A 24,808-nucleotide genomic window follows, 5' to 3' on the forward strand; every position below is an offset into this window, starting at 1 on the left:
AGGTTGTTTTTTCACAACTGACTAACATGCAGCATTAGTGAGGTGACGTTTGGTGTGATTACTCCTTAATAATTAGGAAAGAAACCACATTCTACACTGTTATTATCTATTGGCTAATAAGTCCAAGATTTGTTAATTTATGATAAGATATATGACAGGTGAATTGGCTTTTCCACCAAACAAATGTATTTGTCTTTTTAAAAAGCTAAATAATATGATAAGCTTAGCTGAATAATACATCGAATTTGCAATTTGTGTAGTTTTTACGCACAGTAAAATGAATGACCTGGAAAGTGTAACATCCATGTGGTATACACCGATGAAAATAACCCTAGGCTTACACTGCTTATCAAAAAAATAATACATTTAATAGTCAGTTCAAAATTATTGCTAGCTTGTAATTAAATAAGCTAGCTAGCTTTAAACTGCGGGATATCACTGGAGTTAAACTGTTAGCTCAATATAAAATGTAGCTGCCTAGAAATCTGGTCATAAAACGAGGCATTAAATGTAGCTAGCTGACTTACATTACACTGAGGAGCTTTTAGGAGTTGATTAGGTAAATATAGATTGCTAAATAGCTAGGTAGCTTGCTAAGTAGGTAAGTACTCCCTTACAAAAATCTACCATGGTTTACTATGGTTTTACCATGGTTTTTATGTAGTAACCATGATTCTACCATGGTATCTCATGGTTATTCTAAGTACTATGAACCAACCATAGCATTACTGTGGTTTATCCATAGTACTGCAGTAGCTGTGGTAGCATCATAGTTGTATGTGTAATAGGTCATAGTAACTACGAAATTAGTTTAAAAAGGGATAGTATGGTTTTTAAAAGGATGCACTAACTGTAGTATTACCATGCTTTCGTCCAACAGTCAATGCTGTAGAGAAGGATCTCGAGTAACAGCCCAGATACATTAACATTTACTTAGAACCTAAAAATTTAAGTGAACACTGAGGTAAAATGCACCATGGTTTTCATGGTTACCCAAAAAACCATGAAAACCATGAATAACTATAAACCATGGTAAAACCATGGTTAGTTTTCATAGTAAAACCATGGTTAATTTTCGTAAGGGCTGTATTAAATCAGCTGAGAAGCTAATTATTACCTTGCTAATCTATAGAGTTAGCTAACACAATGCTAGGAATGTAGCACACCAGCACTACAATTACACAAGTGTATAAGATAATATAATATCTATAGGCCATTGCTAAGTGTTAGCAAGAAAGAAGAATTAGCATTTAGATGATGTTTTGGATTCAAGCAGCCTCAAGAGAAGGTTTTTAGTCTTTTAGACATTAAGTAACTGTTTCAGAAAGATTTTTTTTACAGGAATCAGGGTGACAAAGGTTTACATTTTTCAACAGAACAGTGTTAACAGGTTTGAATTGAGCATTGTCATTCATGACATGCGAAAGAGCTCTCACCGCGTACACCGAGCACAATGGGCTTAGCCATGTGAGTGTGTGTGCACACGTGTTTTGCTTTTGTCTCTGTTTCACAGTTATTCCACTACAGTAAAACAGAGCAGCAGGAGAGCTGAGAGAAACAGAGAAGAGAAAGAATGGAAGAAAGAGAGAGTGGTAGTTAGAGACAGAACCACACTGCTGGAGGTCCTGTGGTGATGCCACTTGTGGTGTGGTCACACACACTCATCGTCACACACACTCCTTTCTGACGGTCCATGTCCATATGAATTGGATGACTGGTCCCCTTTTCACAGAGCTAGAACTCCTGGGGTTATAGCGATGGATTTAGCGCAGAGGAAAGGGTTCTTTCAGTGACACACACACAGCTCTCGAAGCAGTAAAGTAATAAATAGGGCATTTCAGTTGACTCTATTACATTATCGTGCGTTACTGTATGTGATGATTCCCGTGATGATATTCGTCCAGTCGAGATGTTTATTTCACATTTGTGCACTGTAAAATATAATAAGTTGACTTTACTTAAAAAAAATATGCAAAGTCGTTGCCTCAAAAAAAGTCATTTATGTTGATTTAGATAAATTAGATTGGGTTAACTTATTTTTTGTGAGTTTGCAGTACTCAAATTAACTTAGATTAGTTTGATTACATTAACTTATTTATTTTGAGTTTGCAGTACTCACATAAACTTATATTAATTTGATTACATTAACTTATTTATTGTGAGTTTGCAGTACTCATCTTATATAATTTTGATTACATTAACTTATTTATTTTAAGTTTACAGTACTCAAATCAATGGAATTCATGAATATTAAGTTAAATTTATGAAAAAAGATATCTGAAAGCCATTGATTTGAGTACTGTAAACTTAAAATAAATAAGTTAATGTAATCAAAATTATATAAGATGAGTACTGCAAACTCACAATAAATAAGTTAATGTAATCAAATTAATATAAGTTTATGTGAGTACTGCAAACTCAAAATAAATAAGTTAATGTAATCAAACTAATCTAAGTTAATTTGAGTACTGCAAACTCACAAAAAATAAGTTAACCCAATCTAATTTATCTAAATCAACATAAATGACTTTTTTTGAGGCAACGACTTTGCATATTTTTTTTAAGTAAAGTCAACTTATTATATTTTACAGTGGTCCACTATCAGTGCTTTGTAACAGTCATAGGTAAAGCTGTAACTTTGAGTTTTCTGACAATGGAGAGTCTTCTGAACAGAAGACAGAGCACTTTGTGGTTTCTCTGTAACAAAATAAGCTACATTTTTCATCTTATTATTTTCCAAAGGAAAAAAGAGAGGTTTGTTAGGGAACAAATGTTTATAGCTGCCATTAAGTGTGAAGAAGGATTAACTTGTTTCATGGATGTTCTATAAGTGGATAAAACTATGACGATGTCATTCTTTAATAAATAAACAATTATTTTTAAAAAATCAATGGCAAGTCTCTGTGGCATAAAAGGAATAATGCATTTATTAGGACATGCTGTTATAGGAAAGTAATCAACTCCAGGGTTTAACAGATGATCCTCTGGTTATTTTGAGCTGAGTGGAACATTTCCATCATTTGTACATTGTATTTCCATTGTTGTACAACTGTGTATTTTAATTATCTTAAAGAAGTCTGAAGTGTCTTGTGGTTATATCATTATAAAAATCTTAAAGAGATGGTTTTAGGCAATGGGACAGAACATCGCTAATTAGAAAACAGAAAACCAGAGAGGGTTCTGGTGTTTTGTTTTTTAATTCCTTCATTGTCTCGTAGTTTTCCCAAATGACTTCTGTACAAGCAAAGAAAAGTGTGTACTCACAGGACTGGACTCGGATGGAAACAGTATGGCATAAGGCGCGCGCGTACACACACACACACACACACACACAAATGAGTAATGTGTGTATGTGTGTGTGCACGTGCACGTGCTGTAGCTAATGAGCACTCAGTTTTTTTTAGCACCGAGCCTCACTGGTGCTTTGAATTATCCAGTCAGAGTTTTAACATTTGAAATACATTTTGATAGAAATTTTCAATTATTTATACACAAGGGCAAGGGAAAGCTCTCACTGAAACTGGGACAGAAATATAGAGAAAGTTATTGAACAGTGAGAGAATAAATACATAGAAAGAAAGAAAGAAAGAAAGAAAGAAAGAAAGAAAGAAAGAAAGAAAGAAAGAAAGAAAGTATATACTCACCATCCACTTTAATAGGAACTGGTTCTTGAGTCTAAGGGTGTTTTCACATCTGGTCCCCTTTAAAGGAACCAGACTCAGTCCTCTTTAAGTGGACCAAAAAATGGACCAACAGAAAAAGAACTCAGTTCTTTTTGTGTTCACACTGTGAATTTATTACAAAGAGGACTGGGTTCTCTTTCTGGTCCAGTTAAGCTTTGATGGGGCCTCAGTCCTCTTTCTGTTCACACCAGGTCCTCTAGAGCCCTCAGACCCCCAGTGCACGGAATTCTGGGTAATTTTCTCTTGAATCAAAATGTCTGCTGCCATGCTTGCCCTGCTGTATTCTTTGATCAAAATAGTGCGGATTAAGGAAAATAAATTTATTCCAGTGGCTGTGGTAAGTTCCAAAAGGAAGTTGAGTTTCCCTGCTACAGTCACGTGACCAACTACGGCAAACGAAGAAGGTTAAACTACAGTGAAAAAGGCAAAGTGAACCCGGTGTGCTTTTTGTTCACAATGCGCAGATTAGGCGAACCGTACCATTGATTTTTAGCGAACCGTACTGAGACCACCTCCTGAGGTGGTCTCAGTTCGGTTCTCTTTAAAGGGGTCTGGGTACGGTTGGAGTGTTCACATATGCGCAAAAAATGCTGAGTCATCGATCTGAGTTCGGTTAGATGGCTGAAAGGGACCAAGTGTGAAAACACCCTAAGATTCCTGTTCTTGGCTGGCAGGAGTGGAACCCAATGTGGTCTTCTGCTGTTGCATGCTGAGATGCTTTTCTGTTCACCACGGTTGTAAAGAGTGATTATATGAGTTACTATATCCTTCCTGGCAGCTCGAACCAATCTGGCCATTTTCCTCTGACCTCTCTTATCAACAAGGTGTTTGTTTCCATTTTGAGCTGCCAGGAAGGATATAGCAACTCATGTAATCACTCTTTACAACCATGGTGAACAGAAAAGCCTCTCAGCATGCAACAGCAGAAGACCACATTGGGTTCCACTCCTGAAGCCAAGAACAGGAATCTTAGACTCAAGAACAAGTTCCCATTAAAGTGGCCGGTGAGTGTATATGTATTACTTTGACCTTTTGCAACTTTTTGTGCAAGACCACCTGCATATTAGAATACTGTGGAATCGAAGCATATCCGAAATACACAATATCTGCCTCTAACATTTCGTACAGCTTATGTGTGTTTGTGTGTATATTTTATACAATCTAAATCAATCTTTCAGACCTACAGTATGTCTTATACTGTTTTTCTTTCCTTCCTAGCCCAAGACTATGTCCCACTCTTTAGATTTTATTGCCATACATTTCTTGTGAAATCCCAAACCTAGCTTCATTTCCTCTCTATGATGATTATAGTCCTAATGGTTGATGATCATGTAATTTAGCACACTAATGTGTCTGACCCTGTGATTATTCTCTCATTCTTCCTCCCTGGTTAGTCTGAGTTGAACAGAGTGTGTCTCTTCCCTCTTACGCATTCTCAGTTTCTCTGTCCATCCCTCTCTTTTGTTTCCTGGCTCATCGACAGTGACCTCAGCCCTCCCATAGGTCAAACAGAGAAATAAAGCATGATTACATTTCTATCCCAAGTGCGAGAATTCGTGTCCAGTTAGAAAATGTTGTCTCATTTCAAAAGTAATACAGGTAAAGGGTTATATGTGTTTGATGCAAGCTGAGTGTGCTGATTTCATTAATAGCGAGATCAATTGTAAAATCATATACTCTGGGATTTTCCTGATGAAAAGTGGTGTACAAAATGATGCAAAGATTTTTAATTACATTTTCAATTTAAAGATTCGTTTTTCTTTTAAAAATATTCATTAGAAAAATTGAGCCAAGTACATTGGTTAATCCTGTCTGAAAGCAGTTCTTCCTCGTAAAACCACATTACTCTCTAGCAGCGTCCTCCTGCTGAAACATTTATGAAGCCTTATGATCCTCACTCAGCCTAATGTACCCTAACAGGCCTTTATGGCGTCTCAAACTAAGCTAAGCCTCTAGCATCTAACTCCTTAACACCCCTGTCTCAGCGCTTTCTTTCTTTCTTTCTTTCTTTCTTTCTTTCTTTCTTTCTTTATTTATTTATTTATTTATTTATTTATTTAAACCTGTTGCTGTTTAGTGGGGTTAAAGCACTTTGGATGTCCTCATGGATGATTGATCCCATATGAAAAGGATATAGTAAAATCCTAAACAACTTTTACATGTTTTACATGGACAGAATGTATATGAATTTACCACTGTCTTAAAAGAAAATCCTTGTATGCCATGTATGATTTACTCCTGAAAGTGGCCCCTTTTGGTGTTTCCTCATACATAGTTATTTGCTGAAACGAGTGTAAATTAAGTAAAAATTTTGTATTGCATTAACAGAACGTGTATGGCAAATTACTTTCTTTTCATATAATGTTTATAGGTCTTTTAGTGTCAAATGTATGTCTTTTATATTAGAAGTCATAGAAATATACAGGTTGTTGTCTGAATTGTGAATGCATCATAAAGGTATAATATGTTGGCTTTCTATGTTTTTTATATGTTAACCTACTATTATTAGGTAAAACTAGTATAATTAAAGCACAAATTGTGCATGGCATTAACAGAAAATGTGTATGACAAAATGTTTTCTTTGTATGCTTCATATAATGTTTATAGTTCTTAATTCTATTTTTTAGATTCAAATATGTCTTTTATATTAAAATTAATACAAATAAATATGCTTTGGTTTGAATTGTAGATGTATCATAAAGGTGTTATATATTGGCTTTCTAACTTTTTTATATGTCAACTTTCTATTAATATAAAAAAAACCTGATTATTTATAAAACTTTTATAGGTTAGTCTAGGTTTTTTATATGAAAATCAATTTCCCTCAATGTAAGTAAAACACACTTTTTTTTGCAATGAATTGTTGAAGGTTTATCTATGTTTTTTATATTTCAACCAAATATTGTTAATGTAAGAAAAACACAGAATTTTTCCATGAAATAACCAGTTTATTCAACAGAACAATATATAAAAAAAGAAAAGGAGCAGACTTGGGTTGGATTACGGTAATAATGAACAAAATAAAAAATAAATGCTTAGAAAAACCCTTTAAACATAAACATACATAAACATAAAAAATATCCAAAATTCTGCCATACTAAGTAACATAAACCATGCCCTCCCTCCACATTTAAAGTGTAAGTTCACTATTTTTTACATAAAGCCCTGTTTTTAGGTAGTCTGGGATGAAATAAGGTGGTTCTGAACAAAATTTGAACATTTGCTGCTGAGCTGAGCCCTTACATCGATTCCAATGGGCACTCGAACAATCACTCTAAAATGGCATTAAACTTTCGTTCACAAAGACATGAAACTTACCTTTGTGGTCAGTGGTGGACAGCCATAAAATGACTCAAAAATCACTGCAAAATATAATTTCTAATAATGTTTGTCAGACATATTCTTCTGTTTAATAGTAGACATCCAGCCAGTACACAGAAACCTAAACAGAAGAATATGTCTGGCAAATACTGATATAAATCATATTAATAAAAACTCATTGCTGTAAATGATGAAATTAATGACTTGTTAATTGTGTAATTGAGTTGTAATTGAGATGATACAGTAGTACATGCATTAAGGGAAAATGTGCATAAAGTTTCACATCACTTCAATAAAGTGACATCACCACACTTGTTTTTTTTTTTTTTGAAAACCAAAAATGTGTATGGCGGCTTTCTTTAAGTTGGTGGTATATATCCACCTATGCAAGCTCTCTCCTCTTAACTTACTCCTAGTTACACACACACACACACACACACACACACACACACACACACACACACACACACACACACACACACACACAGACAGTGATAGGCCAATTCATAGAAATCAGTTTAAGTAGAACTGCGTCATTTCATTTGTTCCCCTATGTTTATTTGGTAAGGATGAACTTTATCTGACATTTGTGAGGATATCCTATGAGGGACTGGTGTCATATACAGATTTAGCAGTTTGCAAAGTTTTATATGTTTCATGTTACACACATTTACCAAAAAAAAGTATGTTTTCACTGTCATGTAAAATCTTTTAGAATTCAAAGTTTTATATGTTTCATGTTACACATATTTACCAAAAAATGTATATCTGTTTTCACTGCCATGTAAAATCTTTTAGAATTCATGTAAAATGTGTAAAAATTATGTATGATTTTACTACATCCTTTCCATATGGGATGTGTGCACAGAAAATGCTATATGCATCAGAGTTTTATAAGCTACAGTGCTAATTTAAGTGGTTTGTTGGTGGAGAGCTGAACCACATTCTCTTTATCCAGTACTTTTTAAAATTTGTTTTATGTAAGTGAAAATCATGTTATATTTATCTCCTATGTTTAGAATCGCAGGAAGCGGAAGTTTAATCAGTATAGTCCAAAGGTTTAGCTGAGTTTCTTTGTGATTCTCATAGTTCTCATAGACCTTGGCTCAGGCACCTATATTTATACATCTAATCATTATTTCAGCTACTGCGATGCATTATATTTAATAGTAAATAGCTACTGTATGCTTGCTGGCTAGATGAAATGTGTTATTTCTGGCCAGATTTTAAAAGGTATCCTCAAGAAATTTGCATTTAAAAACATTAATTAGAAACTTTACAGGGAATGAAAGCCAAAAACAAATTAAATATATTATTCATCCAGCCATTATCTGTAGCCGCTTATCCTGTCCAACAGGGTCGCAGGCAAGCTGGAGCCTATCCCAGCTGACTATGGGCAAGAGGTGGGGTACACCCTGGACAAGTCACCAGGTTATAACAGAGCTGACACAGAGACAAACAACCATTCACACTCACATTCACACCTACGGTCAATTTAGAGTCACCAGTTAACCTAACCTGCATGTCTTTGGACTGTGAGGGAAACCGGAGCACCCGGAGGAAACCCACGCGGACACGGGGAGAACATGCAAACTCCACACGGAAAGGCCCTCGCCAGCCACTGGGCCAGAACCTTCTTGCTGTGAAGCGACAGTGCTAACCACTACACCACCGTGCCGCCCCGTTTAAATATATGAACACAATTTTATCAAAATAACAAATGTTAGAAACAGTAGAAACATGTATAGCATACATATGGCATAAAGATACAGGACTGTGAAAAAGCCTGAGGAACCCTATTTTTCATATATACTTTGTTACAGATTTCTATTTTAATGACTTCTACATTACCGAGTCAGTACAAAAACATTTTAGAGTTCCAAACATTTGTTTTAATGTTGAAACATTTCATTTAATTATTTTTAAGCCATTTTTGGTGTACAGCATTTCTTTTCATGTACCTAAGACTTCTGCACACTACTGTATACTTATAGTAACCATAATACATTATGCACCAAATAATGGAATTACTATTTATTAATTTGTTAGTTAGTTTGTTTGGTTAGTTGGTTGGTTGGTTAGTTAGTTGCTTATTCCATTTACCTAACTACGTTGTTTATTTTCCTATTCTGTCCCCCACCAATTTATTTATCATCAATTCTTAAAATGCACTTATAAACAAAACACCACAAACACTTTCTACTACTGTTTTTACCCCTGTTCCGTTCTTTTGTCCATTATTATAGATAACTGCATGTCATCCGGTGAAACCATGTACGCAAGTCCAAGTGGTCTGAGACAAGCCTCTGAACTCTGAAGGAGCAAATTACATGTTGGCATGTCGACTACATTTAAGATAAGGCTCTGACAAGTGATATTAATATTTCTGTGATTTTTAAAGTGGGTATGGTGTTGGAATTAAGGAAGAAGGTCAGGAGGTGTGAAAAGGACGAAAGAATGTGACAGAGAAAGAGAGACAGAGGGACAGTGGTGTGACCTCACATTGTCATTGTACTGTCAGAGGCCTGACTGGACATCAGGAGACCACCATTACTCTGTGTGTGTATGTACCGTGTGTGTGTGTGTGTGTGTGTGTGTGTGTGTGTGTGTGTGTGTGTGTGTGTGTGTGTGTGTGTTAAAGCCGAGCTCCCAGGAGCCTGTTTTACTGCACAGACCCTGTGCCTGTGTTTATCCTCGCATGTCGAGAAGGCCATATGCTAAATGGCTAGAGTTTCCGCTCAGATTTCCCATCTTACACACTTGCTGGTTTCAGAGGAGCCGCGGGTTAAGAAAAGCGTCACTTAAAAGCAAAGGGATATTGAGCTGTTTGATGTTCAAGATGGAGGACTTTACACCTGAGAGGTACTAATTATAATTGAAAACTTTAGCCTCAACTGACTGTTCTTTGTGGTTTACTTTGAGGGAAATATCACATTTTACTGTATTATTCTATATATTTATCTTTATAGCTTGTTTATATTAAATTATATAATAAATATAAGATTTAACGACCCAACTGGCCATATTTTGAGTAAAATCAACTTTAGGATGCAAACATACGTACAGTATATATACAATGCAAAAGTCTTAGGCCCATGTAAAGAAATGTTGTAGACCAAAAATGGCTTAAAAATAATGAAATGAAATGTTTCAACATTAAAAAATACTATAGACAGCAGTAAGCCATAATAAATTAAATAAAAGTCAGTATTTGGTGTGAGACGACCCTTTGCTTTAAAAAAAATAGTAGTCTCAGGTACAGTGAGTGCAGTTTGATAAGGAAATGAGCTGTAGGTTTTACTGAGCATCTTACAGAACCAGCCACAGTTCTTCTGGACACTTTGACTGTCACACTCGCTTCTTCATTTTGCACCAAAACCCAGCAGCCTTCATTATGGTTTCTTTATTAATCTGAAAAGTGCTCTCTTATGTAATATGCTGCTCGGATACAAACTTTTCATCTCATCTCATTATCTCTAGCCGCTTTATCCTGTTCTACAGGGTCGCAGGCAAGCTGGAGCCTATCCCAGCTGACTACGGGCAAAAGGCGGGGTACACCCTGGACAAGTCGCCAGGTCATCACAGGGCTGACACATAGACACAGACAACCATCCACACTCACATTCACACCTACGGTCAATTTAGAGTCACCAGTTACCCTAACCTGCATGTCTTTGGACTGTGGGGGAAAGCAGAGCACCCGGAGGAAACCCACGCGGACAACATGCAAACTCCACACAGAAAGGCCCTCGCCGGCCACGGGGCTCGAACCCGGACCTTTTTGCTGTGAGGCGACAGCGCTAACCACTACACCACCATGCCGCCCAATACAAACACTTATTTTCTGTAAAATTTAATTTTGTGCTGGAAAACGAATGTTTGGACTCTAAAATATTTTTGTACTGACTCGATAATGTAGAAGTCATAAAATAGAAATCTAAAAGTTTGGATGAAAAATAGGGTGCCTAAGACTTTTGCACAGTCCTGTATCTTTATGCCATATGTATGCTATACCTGTTTCTACTGTTTCTAAGATTTGTTACTTTGATAAAATTGTGTTCAAATGATTAAACAGGGGGCGGCATGGTGGTGTAGTGGTTAGCACTGTCGCCTCACAGCAAGAAGGTTCTGGGTTTGAGCCCAGCGGCCAACGAGGGCCTTTCTGTGTGGAGTTTGCATGTTCTCCCTGTGTCCGCATGGGTTTCCTCCGGATGCTCCGGTTTCCCCCACAGTCCAAAGACATGCAGGTTAGGCTAGTCCAGGGTGTACCCCACCTCTCACTCATAGTCAGCTGGGATAGGCTCCAGCTTGCCTGCGACCCTGTACAGGATAAGTGGCTACAGATAATGGATGGATGGATGTTTAAACAGGGATTACAAACAAGTTATTTTTTGAATTTGGTTCATGATGAACAGAAACAAGATTTTCACATCCCTGCTCCAGCATTCCATGATTCTGTTTGTGCTTTTGTTTATGTTCAATAGTACTGTGTGTGTGTGTCTGTGTGTGTATATATATATATATATATATATATATATATATATATATATATATATATATATAGTTGATCGATTGTCAGACAGTTCAGTAAAATGACAAAAAATGCTCCTTAAAAATTTTCATTTTTTTGCATGGTGTTCATCTGTTATGTGGTCTGTCTGGATCAATGCTGCGGAAATGGAGAATGTGTTTTCATCTACACTAGTCAAGCTAATGGGTCAGAACATCATCTTAAAAATGGCTTCCCATCAACACACACACACTCTGTGTAGGACAGACAGAGGTCAATACAGGCAGCCCTAAAGGTGCCCGTGGTGTCCATTACACACAGTCTTCATTACTCACAGACAAAGAAAAAAAATACATAAAAACTGAATCCCATCTTGGGTCCCTTGTGTGATTCAACTACAATTCTCCAACATCCGTGTTTTTGCACTTCCTGACACAAAATATCCGCTCAAAATTGATATCACAGTTGCATTCGGAATCAATAATGGGAAGAAAGACATATTTAATCTCTTAAAGCACATGTTTTCTGGGCCAAAGTGGAGTGTTGTGGTTTCTGGGTGGTCAGAACCTTCACTTAAAGTGTCACGAGGGGAACGGACTGGTGTACGGCAGGAGACGAGGGACATTTGGTAGTTTTTCCTTTTATGGTGTTCTCTGGGGAACAAATTGTCCCAATCAGGGAGGTCATACAAGAGGCCACCCGCAAGAAAAATACCATTTAAAAATATTATATATATATATATATATATATATATATATATATATATATATATATATATATGAGAGAGAGAGAGCGAGAGAGAGAGAGAGAGAGAGAGAGACTGACTGTGTGTGAAGTGTGCGTATAAGGTGTACATAATACAGTAAACCATCATCACCTTGTATGAAATTATTTTTTTCTAGGCCAGATACATAATTACACTCTTTAGCTTTTTTTTTTAGGCAGAAAGATATTTAGAACTAATACAGATTAAAATACTTAGAGGAAAATTCAAAGTTCAACTAAATTATCTTATATATAATGTATTTTCAGGTCAAAGATATTTTTAGCATGTCATAGATTTAGCATGGGCTAATAAATCACATATTGGGACATTCAAAACACAAGGACTTTGCTAACTTTGAAGAAATGTTATGTATAAAGTTCTTAGAGAATAATTCTGGACAAATCTTATAAAATTTATAAAAATGCAGTGGACACAAAGTGCCCCCCCCCCCCCCCCCCCCCCCGTACATTATCAGGCAAATATGATTTTTGTAGACATATTAGAATACCAAGAGCAGTTTAATAGTCTAGAACATGTTTAGTCAGTGAGACAAGGTATCAAATGAGAAATAATTAATTGTTAAAAGATATTATACGCAATTCTAAAAGTACATCAGTAAGTTTAAGTGATTTCTACAAAAATTTAATACTGATTCGTCACTTTTTCTAACGAAAACAGTTACACATTCACCATTAAAGGAGTACTTCTTGTTTTACTCACTTCCTGATTTTAATGTCAGTCATATGACACAGTTTAACAAATCTGAATACAGCAAGTAGAAAAGTTTTTAAATTAATTTCTGCTGAAATAAATTGGCAAACTTAACAAATGTAAATCTATAGAAGATTTTATATTTTATCACCATATACATTTCTGAATATACAATTTATTAGGCCACATTTATTTATTCTTTCTAATTATTTATACTTTTCCGCAATGAATAATGAGTCCATCATTGCTTGGACTTTAGTTAATGATTGTGTTGCTGTGATTACTCTCTGTGTGGTGTGTAGTCCACAGCATTCCCCCCCCCCCCCCCCCTTTTCTTTTGCCCTGCCAATGTTCAGCATCATCGCTCTATTGATCAGAATTAGTCAGTTAATAAGCTTGAGACCAATTCATCAGGCAGCTAGGGACTGGAACGGAGAAGCCAGGCTTAATCAAGTCCTCAAATCAAGCATTCAGCGCATGAAGAGGCTAATTAAAGGAAGCAGAGAGGGAGTGTGCATTAGACAGATAGGTAGTCGCAGGGTTCTAGGCCTCGATCAGGAAGATAGAGAACTTTAATTCTCTTTTCTTCTGCAGTGGTGCGCATGTAGAAATGATGGACGATCCACTAAGAAAGCAGCGTGTGGCCATAAAGGGAGCTTCATTTACAATGTGTCAGTCAATGAGGAAAAATTTACTTCAGTAAGTGTAAAAGAAAAGAGGAAGAACTTGAAAAGTTTATGACCAAAGACAAATCTTTCAACTGAGTGTGTTAGCTTTCAGACATGAATATAAGTAACATTTCATAAAGTCAGTGTTAAAGCTTTTTAATTTATTTAAAAGATTAAATGTATGAAGCTGGTAAGTTGGATTTGTGCATTTTGTTTGTATGAAAGTTTGATGAACAAAACAAAGCACGTTTCAGAAGTATAACTTCATGCATATGTCACATGTAGCCTACATTTTAGCCTTTTCAGTAGCTAGTGAATAGCCTGCTCGCTAGTCAGCAGTTAGTGTAAGGTAAATATGACATACCTGCTTAACATGTGACCTTAAGCTATACTGTATGTTACAGAAAACATAACTAAGTTTATGCATTATGGAGGAGGTTATGTTTTTGTCTCCGTTTGTTTGTCTGTTCCCAACGTAACTCTAAAAGTAGTGAGCAGATTTTGATGAAATTTGGAGGAAAGGTGAGCCATGGGCCAAGAAACAATTGATTAGATTTTGATGCAAATCCAAATATGTGGCTTCGTGGAGGTATGGACTCTATCGAGTGCACTTCTAGTTTCATTATGTAATCATTTCACTATGACATTTTAAGTCAGCTATATTACAACCCCGATTCCAAAAAAGTTGGGACAAAGTACAAATTGTAAATAAAAACGAAATGCAATAATTTACAAATCTCAAAAACTGATATTGTATTCACAATAGAACATAGACAACATATCAAATGTCGAAAGTGAGACATTTTGAAATTTCATGCCAAATATTGGCTCATTTGAAATTTCATGACAGCAACACATCTCAAAAAAGTTGGGACAGGGGCAATAAGAGGCTGGAAAAGTTAAAGGTACAAAAAAAGGAACAGCTGGAGGACCAAACTGCAACTCATTAGGTCAATTGGCAATAGGTCATTAACATGACTGGGTATAAAAAGAGCATCTTGGAGTGGCAGCGGCTCTCAGAAGTAAAGATGGGAAGAGGATCACCAATCCCCCTAATTCTGCACCGACAAATAGTGGAGCAATATCAGAAAGGAGTTCGACAGTGTAAAATTGCAAAGAGTTTGAACATATCATCATCTACAGTGCATAATATCATCAAAAGATTCAGAGAATCTGGAAGAATCTCTGTGCGTAAGGGTCAAGGCCGGAAAACCATACTGGGTGCCCGTGATCTTCGGGCCCTTAGACGGCACTGCATCACATACAGGCATGCTTCTGTATTGGAAATCACAAAATGGGCTCAGGAATATTTCCAGAGAACATTATCTGTGAACACAATTCACCGTGCCATCCGCTGTTGCCAGCTAAAACTCTATAGTTCAAAGAAGAAGCCGTATCTAAACTTGATCCAGAAGCGCAGACGTCTTCTCTGGGCCAAGGCTCATTTAAAATGGACTGTGGCAAAGTGGAAAACTGTTCTGTGGTCAGACGAATCAAAATTTGAAGTTCTTTATGGAAATCAGGGACGCCGTGTCATTCGGACTAAAGAGGAGAAGGACGACTCAAGTTGTTATCAGCACTCAGTTCAGAAGCCTGCATCTCTGATGGTATGGGGTTGCATTAGTGCGTGTGGCATGGGCAGCTTACACATCTGGAAAGACACCATCAATGCTGAAAGGTATATCCAGGTTCTAGAGCAACATATGCTCCCATCCAGACGACGTCTCTTTCAGGGAAGACCTTGCATTTTCCAACATGACAATGCCAAACCACATACTGCATCAATTACAGCATCATGGCTGCATAGAAGAAGGGTCCGGGTACTGAACTGGCCAGCCTGCAGTCCAGATCTTTCACCCATAGAAAACATTTGGTGCATCATAAAACGGAAGATACGACAAAAAAAGACCTAAGACAGTTGAGCAACTAGAATCCTACATTAGACAAGAATGAGTTAACATTCCTATCCCTAAACTTGAGCAACTTGTCTCCTCAGTCCCCAGACGTTTACAGACTGTTGTAAAGAGAAAAGGGGATGTGTCACAGTGGGAAACATGGCCTTGTCCCAACTTTTTTGAGATGTGTTGTTGTCATGAAATTTAAAATCTAATTTTTCTCTTTAAATGATACATTTTCTCAGTTTAAACATTTGATATGTCATCTATGTTCTATTCTGAATAAAATATGGAATTTTGAAACTTCCACATCATTGCATTCCATTTTTATTTACAATTTGTACTTTGTCCCAACTTTTTTGGAATCGGGGTTGTATATATGTAATGTGTATGTACACTCATGGCTAAATCTTCAGTTTTTCATCCAAAAAAAGTCTGTACAGGGATTTACAGCATTAATTCATATAATAATCTGATTAAATCTAGCGATTTTTCTGTGTTAGTCCTTTTTATTTGGCCTCTAGTTAATGATCATTAAATTAATCTGAAATGTCACACACACACACACACACACACACACACACACACACACACACACACACACACACACACACATTGTGTCACGGTTAGGAGATGAAGCAGCTCCAATTAATGACAGCAGGAAAAAAATCACAGATAATTACAGCCTCTGTTTTTTATTGAGTGAAAACATGGCAGAGAGCGATGGGCTCATTTGCTATGTTTCAGGCACGTTAGATTTACAGATTTCTCTGTGTGGGGGGGGGGGAAGGACGATGGCTGCTTTCCCTCTGTAATAATTCCTCTCTTTACAAGAATGAGGAGAGAGGTGGAAAAATTTAATGACTTTTAAACACAACACAAGATATGTATTCATTTGTAATGGAGTGTGCTTGATAGGACAGTGATGAAGTGGGGCTTTTGTGAGGCGGTTATCTGCCCTCAGTGGCACCTCAGTCCATCACAGGGCATCATGCACACACACAGTCACACCTAGGGGCAATTTAGAGTAGCCAATCTACCTACTGGCATGTTTTTTAACTATGTAGCCGCAACATCCTCATGAGGTAGAGATTTAATCATTAGCTGTGTACTTACCAAACTCCCACACGGTTAGTTATAACATCAGTTAGCCAGTTGCATGAGTTAGCTAGCAAGTAACATGCATGTTGTCTTGACTGTCTTATTATAATTCTTTCATAACTACTGTTAATATAGCTTCAGAAGAAAATATGCAAAGGTTTCACATTTTATTAGTGGATAAAATAAAGTTTGGAATGTTCTTAAGTAATTGGTACCGATAGTAAACAAATGTGCAGTAACAGTAATGTTGACCCTTCCTCCCTAAGCTACACTACACTGCCTAAGCATGAATAAATGCCAAGGAATTCCCTTGATATGTTGCGTATTTAAGCAGAGTGCATAATCAGATCCAAAGGTTTAGCAGACATGATTAGCCTTGGTCAACTCTGTGGTTCGGTCAAACCACTGGCTAGAGTTTACCATGTGATGTACTTGACTTTCCTGTCATAATTAGTGTATCACTCTATAATTCGCAACCCATAAAGTGCAATAATGAGTTCCCTAGGCGAGCTCATGTCCTCTGAATGACCAGGGTCATTACCGATTTATCGTTGTCTACTGCCTGGTTTTTCCATGTGAACTGTCTGCCATGTCCGTCCTCTCACACATGATATACCCCAGTGACCCATTAAGTGACAGCTCGTCCTTTAAAACGCCTGTTCACAAATCCTCACCTTCAAAAACAGGCCTAATGAAGGAGGACTCACTGGTAATTGTACCTGTTGTTGACGTTGAAGCTTCTCTCCAGGTGGACATGAAGCCAAATGAAGCGTCAGCTTAGCACTAGTTAGTGTGTGTCTCTGGTGGTGGTGGTGGTGGAGGAGGATGACATGGAAAGTTCCCAGGATCAGTGGTCACTGTGCCAAAGGAGTTCTATGTGTCATTACACACACTCACGCAATAACACTTTAATGGAAGGTTATGTTTATTAAGACATCATAGCAATGTACTGTATAAGCTTTGAATAGTGTATTAATAGAAGTTTACACATCAGCATTCATAAAAGTACATCCGCTTTATGTTTTAAAAAGAAGAAAAATCATAGAGATAATAAAGATGTCAAAGATCTTGTATGTTTTACATTAGTTTGCAGCGATGCCTTATAACAGTGAAAACACTGCATTCCTTCATGAAGTAGATGAAAACACTTTGTGAAAATGGAGGCTTCATGAATTTGGGTTAAATGAAGTAATAACACAACATAAAGGCCACACATTCCACATATATGGCTTATTAAATACACATGAAATGCAACATTACATGAAAGTTAACAGGAGATAGATGGGATCTGTTATCAGTAGTTAAATATGAAATATACACCATCATGCCTTCAATCAGTGAAGCCAACATTTGGTGTCTGAAGCTTACTTCTTTACTATGAGGATAATGTGTGTGTGTGTGTGTGTGTGTGTGTGTGTGTGTGTGTGTGTGTGTGTGTGTGTGTGTGTGCGCGTGTGCATGTGTGAGATAATATTTGATTTTGAACATCAGTGGGAAGGTAACAACTTCCTGCCTGCGCTATGTGCTTTTGAAGTGAAAGTCAACACATGCAAGCCAACCCCACTCTTTAGGCCCGGGGGCCTGTCTACAGTGGCTCAACGAGCTGAAACGACTGAGGTGACCACCCAGGCTGTACCATTCACTCCTATGGACAATTTAGAGCCACCAGTTAACCTAACTGCACGTCTTTGGACTGTGGGGGAAACTGGAGCACCCGGCAGAAACCCACGCAGACACAAGGAGAACACACAAACTCCACACAGAAAAGCCCCCATCAGCCGCAAGGTCTAAACCCAAAACCTTCTTGCTGTGAGGCGACACTGCTAACCACTGCACCACCCAAGGATATTATAGCTTTGTGCAATCACACACTTCAATTTTATGGGCTCTGTTATGATGAATAGAGGATTGCAGTGGATTCAGAGCCTAGCAAGAACATTGCGGCTTGGACAGTGGTTCATTGCACAATATACACGCACTCATTAACACCTCGGGTCAATTTAGTATAGCCAGTCCACCTACTAGCATGTTAATGGGAGGTGGGAAGAAACCCACATTGACACAGGGAGAAGCCAGAATCAGATCAGTATTGACTGATACTCAAAGCTCTGGTAGTGTTATTGTAAATTAAAGAAAGCAAACTCAAACAAGTACAGCTCGGCGCCAGCAGCATAAATGGGCACACTTCAACCACAAACAAGTCCATTTTGTATGATTTGATTACCCCTAGAATATACTTCAAACATGAAGGAGGCTATTGAAGAAGAACAATTTCAGACATTTGACCTTGCTGTGACCTTGACCCTGTTTGGATCAATTCCAAAATCTAATCAGTTCATCTATGGGTTACAATGATAATTCCAAACATTCAACCAGAACATTTCATTCTTGACAAATGGCTCTAATGAGAATCTCAGACAGAAAGGACAACTATCTAGTGGCTGAGGCATAAAATTGGTTTGTTAAGTTGAAGAAGCAAATATTACACGTTGTTACAAAGCAGCTTGAAAGAAACCCAGGTGTAGATGTAGATTTAGATGTTAGATGAGCAAGCCAGAGATGACAGTAGCAAGGAGAAACTCACTGAGACGACATGAAGAAGACATTTTGAGAGGAACCAGACTAAAAAGAGAATCCTTATCTTCTGGGATACATCGGCTAGTGCAATTATAAATCACTACACTTCTTCAATTGTATATTATAAAGTCTAAGCGTAATACTAAGAGTGTTGAATGGATATTCAGTATGAGCAGATTGTAAATGAATCCTGCGATGAGCACAAGGCAATGTTGATGATTGCAGCAGCAGTTCTAAGATACAAATCAATAGCATCTATTTTTTTTTCATTGGCGTCTTGGGCATAAACTGTTTTTGGGATGTGTAAAAAAAAAAACAACCCTTAGGGTATCCATGTGGAATGATCCAAAACAGCAGAAAGTGAGTCACAAGAGCAGAAGTTCCAAGCAGATTGAATCAATTGAGAGCAGTGTATAGAGTGAGACAGGTTTTTGATTTGGTTTCAGCTAAATACGGTGGTACCATGGTGGTGTAGTAGTTAGCATTGTCACCTCATAGCAAGAAGGTTCTGGGTTTGAGCCCAGTGGCCAATAGGGGCCTTTCTGTGTGGAGTTTGCATGTTCTCCCTGTGGCTGCGTGGGTTTCCTTTGGGTGCTCCGGTTTCCCCTACAGTCCAAAGACATGCGGTTAGTTTAACACGGGGCAGAAGGTTGGGCTGAAGCACCCTTGAGCAAGGCATCTAACCCCCAACTGCTCCCTGGGCACTGTAGCATAGCTGCCCACTGCTCTGGGTATGTGTGTGTGCTGATTGCTCATATGTGTGTGTTTACTGCCTCAGACAGGTTAAATGCAGAGGAGGAATTTCACTGTGTGCTTAAGTCTGTATTTGAGTGCATGTGCGATAAATAAAGGCTTCTTGTGTAGAATTTTTTTCTTGGCTTAATATGATGTTCTGCAGAATCTGATACACAGATTTTTTTCCCCCTAAATGTAAAATTGCAAGAAAAACGTTTTTCTGCACAGAATAACACAATTTCACCAAAACAACATTAAGTCATGCTGATTCTGATGATCTGAGTTGCATGAGCCTTGAGACGACTGGCTGCACAAACGCCTATAAATTTTGTTAATTGAGTTTTAAGGATTAAGTCCACAATAGATGTGTGCAATCCGAGGCACTGTTCTGCTTTACGGTGTCATACAATAGCAGTCTGACTGTAGTGATGATCAGTTATTGATTTGTGTAAGGTTTAAACATACACCGAGCCCTCCCACTAATCAAGAGTGGATTCCAGTCACTTCTCCCACTGGGACTCAATCAAGGTCCTGCTAGTACCTGTCATTCTGGATGGAGAGATAGGGAGAAACAGACGGAAAGACTGACTTTGCCTCAGAATAGAGATTTTGCTTTGCTTGTATCTTTGGCATTAGTAGTAATTCATCATAAAGCCATTAGACATAATCCTCTGATTTCCAATATCAATATTTCGAGTTTTAGAAAAGTCCATTAACTGTAATCTAGTGTTTTAAGGCAGCTTCAAAGACGCTGAGCTGTTATTCATAAGCATGCTGCATTCACTACTTAGCAAAGGATGTCTCATTGACCCATGCTGTTTTAAAATCTTCAAATCTATCTGTTCTTCATCTCAGTGCTGATCAATAGGCTCTCAGGCTACAATATTCTCAGGCTTACAGTTATCATCATCATCATCATCATCATCATCATCATCATCATCATCATTTCTGTAATGCAAGAGAATTTTTTTTCCATTTGGACCCTGATAAAAACATAAGGGGTTAAACACACTAATATAGAGCTCTTCTGATCTCCAGATCGCTTGATCAATATCACATAAGCACTGAGCGTTTATCTAATTTTGCCGATCATTAAGTAGGACTCGTTGTAAAAACACAAGGTGGACTGAAACTTGTTGACATGTTTTATCATGGCTCATGAGAGGAAAGATGAGTGGATAATTACTGATGGAGAGACAGAACAGGAGGAAGAGGAGGAATCCCCGTGTGGGCCTTTTGCAGGGTCAAGCTGTGACCTCTGCTCTAATCAATAATCTCCCATTTTACACACACACACACACACACACACACACCCTCGATAAATAGCCTGTGTGTTCTGAGCTCAGTGAATTCTTCCAGTATTTGAAAAACACACCAGTGAGCAGTAAATACAGCTTTTTACACGATGAAATATCAATATCACCGTGAGCTCATTTGTCGCTCCAAGAAAAAGAATGATACTATCAGGGAGTGTTAATAGTGTTTACTCAGTAGAGACAAAATCAAACTGTGCTAGGAGTTTCTTTGAAAACTGGTTAGGAGGATGTGAAGGTACAAAAAAGGGGGAAAGTCTTTTCACAATTTGCTCATTTTACACCAAAAATTGCAAGTTTTCAGAAAACGTAAAAATATTGCAGATATATCTTTGACTTTTTTCAATGTTTTGCCAAAGACATAGAACATATATTCATTCTAATCAGCCTATCGACTGTTATAGAAAACATGCTATCTAACAACAGGCTAACACACAAAATAGCAATATAGCAACCAGAAGCACAGTAAGTAAACTAAGAACACATCTCGAACGAGTATCATAGTAAACAGGCTAAAATATACAACATAGCGTTATAGCAAACATGCTAGCCATGGAACAAGTACATGATAACATGATAAAACACAAACTAGCGTTAAAGCCAAACTAGCTCTTGTTTAGCTGGGGGAATTCAGGTCCTTATTTCATGTCTTATTTCATGCATACTTCATATCCATCCATCCATTATCTGTAGCCACTTATCCTGTGCAGGGTCGCAGGCAAGCTGGAGCCTATCCCAGCTGACTATGGGCGAGAGGCGGGGTACACCCTGGACAAGTCACCAGATCATCACAGGGCTGACACATGGAGACAAACAACCATTCACATTCACACCTACAGTCAATTTAGAGCCACCAATTAGCCTAACCTGTATGTCTTTGGACTGTGGGGGAAACCAGAGCACCCGGAGGAAACCCATGTAGACACGGGGAGAACATGCAAACTCCACACAAAAAGGCCCTCGCCGGCCATGGGGCTCGAACCCGGACCTTCTTGCTGTGAGGGGACAGCACTAACCACTACACCACCGTGCTGCCCCATACTTCATATGCATGTCCTTATTTCAGAAATAATAAAATGATTTTTAGAAATATCTGGGAATTTTTTTTCACAAATGTTAAATTTCCACTTAAGGTGTTTTTCCCCACACCACTTTTAACAATAGGCAGTGTCATAAAGTGGCTTTACAGAAATCTGGATGTAGATGTTAATCAGGCAGAATAGCATTACATTTTCTGAGAAAATAGTTGTTTGCAAAACTAAAATTCACTCTTTTTTGCTGACACAATAATGCACAAGATGTCAAACACCCAAGCTAGTACCGGGGTGCCAGAATTTGAAGCTTCTGTAGATTCCTGTTGAAGGGATGCAACATGATGCATAATGTAATGTATATTTGTAGTGTGCAATTATACACAGGTAATCTGTTACATAACAGAGTGACTCTTATGCTTTCTATTAAAGGATCATATTTCAGTATCACATTCCAGAATATTTATCTCATGAAAGGAAGCACACTAAAGCAGAAATACCTTCTACCCCAAAGAATCAACTTTCAAATGCTCTTCTGAATGGCATTGTGCATATTATCACTTGTATTTTTTTTTCCATTTAAAGGCCTGATTTATAGTGATGTTTTGTTGTAGACTGATATTTTGGATGTTGCTTCAGGAGCCTACATATGATTCAGACTGGGAGGAGTAAGTTAGAGGTCATGTGTATCCTGATTTTTGGGACAAAACTGCATTCCAGACAATTACTTTCCCCATTCCTTGACCTCCACTTTCATTCTAGACCAGCTTTCTCCCAAACATCTATTATAAAATCTTCACACACTGACCAATTGTGGACATGTGTGCTCACAGCCCCAAAAACTACACACACGCTGGACAGAAGAGAGCTGTCACACAGCAGGTCCATAACGGCCTGCCGCTGTTTCAGGATAACCGTTCGGGTTGATCTCGAGGCTGCTGTCTGGGAAGGTGGATTGGATCTCTGATAACATACTGCGAGTTACAGACAGTGTGTCAGGTCAAAAATTAGGATCGTAAATGAAATGGATTTCTTTAATATAATCCTTCTGCCCAATCAGATTCAGCAATTCTTGTGATTTTTGTCTGTGTATGGGGATGCAAACCTTTGAGCTGAATTACTGTAGTATTTAGGATGAACATGAATTAAAATGAACATGGCACTGTTTTTTGTAAATAAAATAATAAAACACAGGTGCGTTTTCCACCTGGAAACTTTGGGGTGTGCACACATTTGCACTTGACTGTATAATACTATTACATTTGAACATAAATGTGTTTTTATTTCCTCAGGTATATAAACGAATGAAAGCTTGCTGGTACCAGTAAATCTTCAATGCTTCAGAAAGGTGGTGGCAATAGATTTCTTTTGTTTAGATTTCTTTAGATGTCTTTTAGCAGCCTCTGCTGGTTGACTACTGACATGTGCCTCTCTCTTTGTGAGATGAAGCATCACATTCTCTCTGCACACGACCCCCAGGAGTTCTCCCAGCTCACATAGGACAGCAGTGGTGTCCTCCCTGCTCATACAGTGGTGCTTGAAAGTTTGTGAACCCTTTAGAATTTTCTATATTTCTGCATAAATATGACCTAAAACATCATCAGATGTTCACACAAGTCCTAAAAGTAGAGAAAGAGAACCCAGTTAAACAAATGAGACAAAAATATTACACTTGGTCATTTATTTATTGAGGAGAATGATCCAATATTACATATCTGTGAGTGGCAAAAGTATGTGAACCTTTGCTTTCAGTATCTACTGTGACCCCCTTGTGCAGCAATAACTGCAACTAAACGTTTGCGGTAACTGTTGATCAGTCCTGCACACCGGCTTGGAGGAATTTTAGCCCGTTCCTCCATACAGAACAGCTTCAACTCTGGGATGTTGGTGGGTTTCCTCACATGAACTGCTCACTTCAGGTCCTTTCACAACATTTTGATTGGATTAAGGTCAGGACTTTGATTTGGCCATTCCAAAACATTAACTTTATTCTTCTTTAACCATTCTTTGGTAGAACGACTTGTGTGCTTAGGGTCATTGTGTTGCTGCATGACCCACCTTCTCTTGAGATTCAGTTCAAGGACAGATGTCCTGACATTTTCTGACAGATGTCCTTCTGGCTTGTCCATGTGATCTTTAGCAAACTGTAGACAAGCAGTAATGTTCTTTTTGGAGAGCAGTGGCTTTCTCCTTGCAACCCATGCACACCATTGTTGTTCAGTGTTCTCCTGATGGTGGACTCATGAACATTAACATTAGCCAATGTGAGAGAGGCCTTCAGTTGCTTAGAAGTTACCCTGGGGTCCTTTGTGACCTCGCCAACTATTACACGCCTTGCTCTTGGAGTGATCTTTGTTGGTCGACCACTCCTGGGGAGGGTAACAATGGTCTTGAATTTCCTCCATTTGTACACAATCTGTCTGACTGTGGATTGGTGGAGTCCAAACTCTTTAGAGATGGTTTTGTAACCTTTTCCAGCCTGATGAGCATCAACAAT

At 38.0% G+C, this 24,808-nt stretch overlaps 1 protein-coding gene across 1 annotated transcript in view; it reads left to right on the forward strand.

Moving 5' to 3' along the window:
- Positions 1-1,453: 1,453 nt before the first annotated feature.
- LOC132867597 (MICOS complex subunit MIC26-like) overlaps positions 1,454-24,808 on the forward strand; it is a 29,139-nt gene continuing 5,784 nt past the window's right edge. Inside the window, exons 1-2 of the mRNA XM_060900582.1 lie at positions 1,454-1,467; positions 1,514-1,630. Of these exons, the coding sequence (XP_060756565.1) occupies positions 1,454-1,467; positions 1,514-1,630 (131 nt within the window). The remainder of the gene's footprint in view (positions 1,468-1,513; positions 1,631-24,808) is intronic.

This window comes from Neoarius graeffei, chromosome 19, assembly GCF_027579695.1.
Source record: "Neoarius graeffei isolate fNeoGra1 chromosome 19, fNeoGra1.pri, whole genome shotgun sequence".
Taxonomy (NCBI): domain Eukaryota; kingdom Metazoa; phylum Chordata; class Actinopteri; order Siluriformes; family Ariidae; genus Neoarius; species Neoarius graeffei.